The sequence below is a fragment of the Apaloderma vittatum genome, unplaced genomic scaffold (genome assembly GCF_000703405.1).
Source record: "Apaloderma vittatum isolate BGI_N311 unplaced genomic scaffold, ASM70340v1 scaffold24463, whole genome shotgun sequence".
In the NCBI taxonomy this organism is placed as follows: domain Eukaryota; kingdom Metazoa; phylum Chordata; class Aves; order Trogoniformes; family Trogonidae; genus Apaloderma; species Apaloderma vittatum.
This window is the reverse complement of record NW_009707806.1, coordinates 10,332-10,686: the sequence shown is the minus strand read 5'-3', so window position 1 is coordinate 10,686 and position 355 is coordinate 10,332. Positions and strand designations below refer to the sequence as shown.

Below are 355 nucleotides of genomic sequence, written 5' to 3'. Positions count from 1 at the left end.
AGTTTAACTCCTCTGCAGGGGCTGCCTGTGTCGGTGGGGTGTTGGCTGCCCTCCTCTCCACCAGCGGGGCCGGGCAGGGGCTCAGAGCCCTCCTGTCCGCGCTGATACCTGCTTCCTCTTTCAGGCGGAGATTGTCAAGAGACTGAGTGCCATCTGTGCCCAGATCATACCCTTTCTGACACAGGAGGTAAGCAGGGAGGCACAACATGTGAACCCCGCTGCTTGGGCTTCTTGAGGAAGGGGTAAGCCTGAGTCCAGCCTGAACAGCGGGAGGTTTGGGGAGGAGGAGGCATCTGTACAGTGGCTGGAGGGATGGGAGAGGGTGCTGTGTGGCACTGGGGACAATGCTGGGCTG

General features: G+C 60.8%; 1 protein-coding gene across 1 annotated transcript in view; it reads left to right on the top strand.

The window, feature by feature from the left end:
- The window catches only part of LOC104271624 (transducin-like enhancer protein 2), a gene marked incomplete at its 3' end in the record, with an annotated part of 14,232 nt that overhangs the window by 3,653 nt on the left and 10,224 nt on the right, over positions 1-355 (top strand). The window contains 1 exon segment of the mRNA XM_009866346.1: positions 125-217. Within this exon segment, the coding sequence (XP_009864648.1) occupies positions 125-217 (93 nt within the window).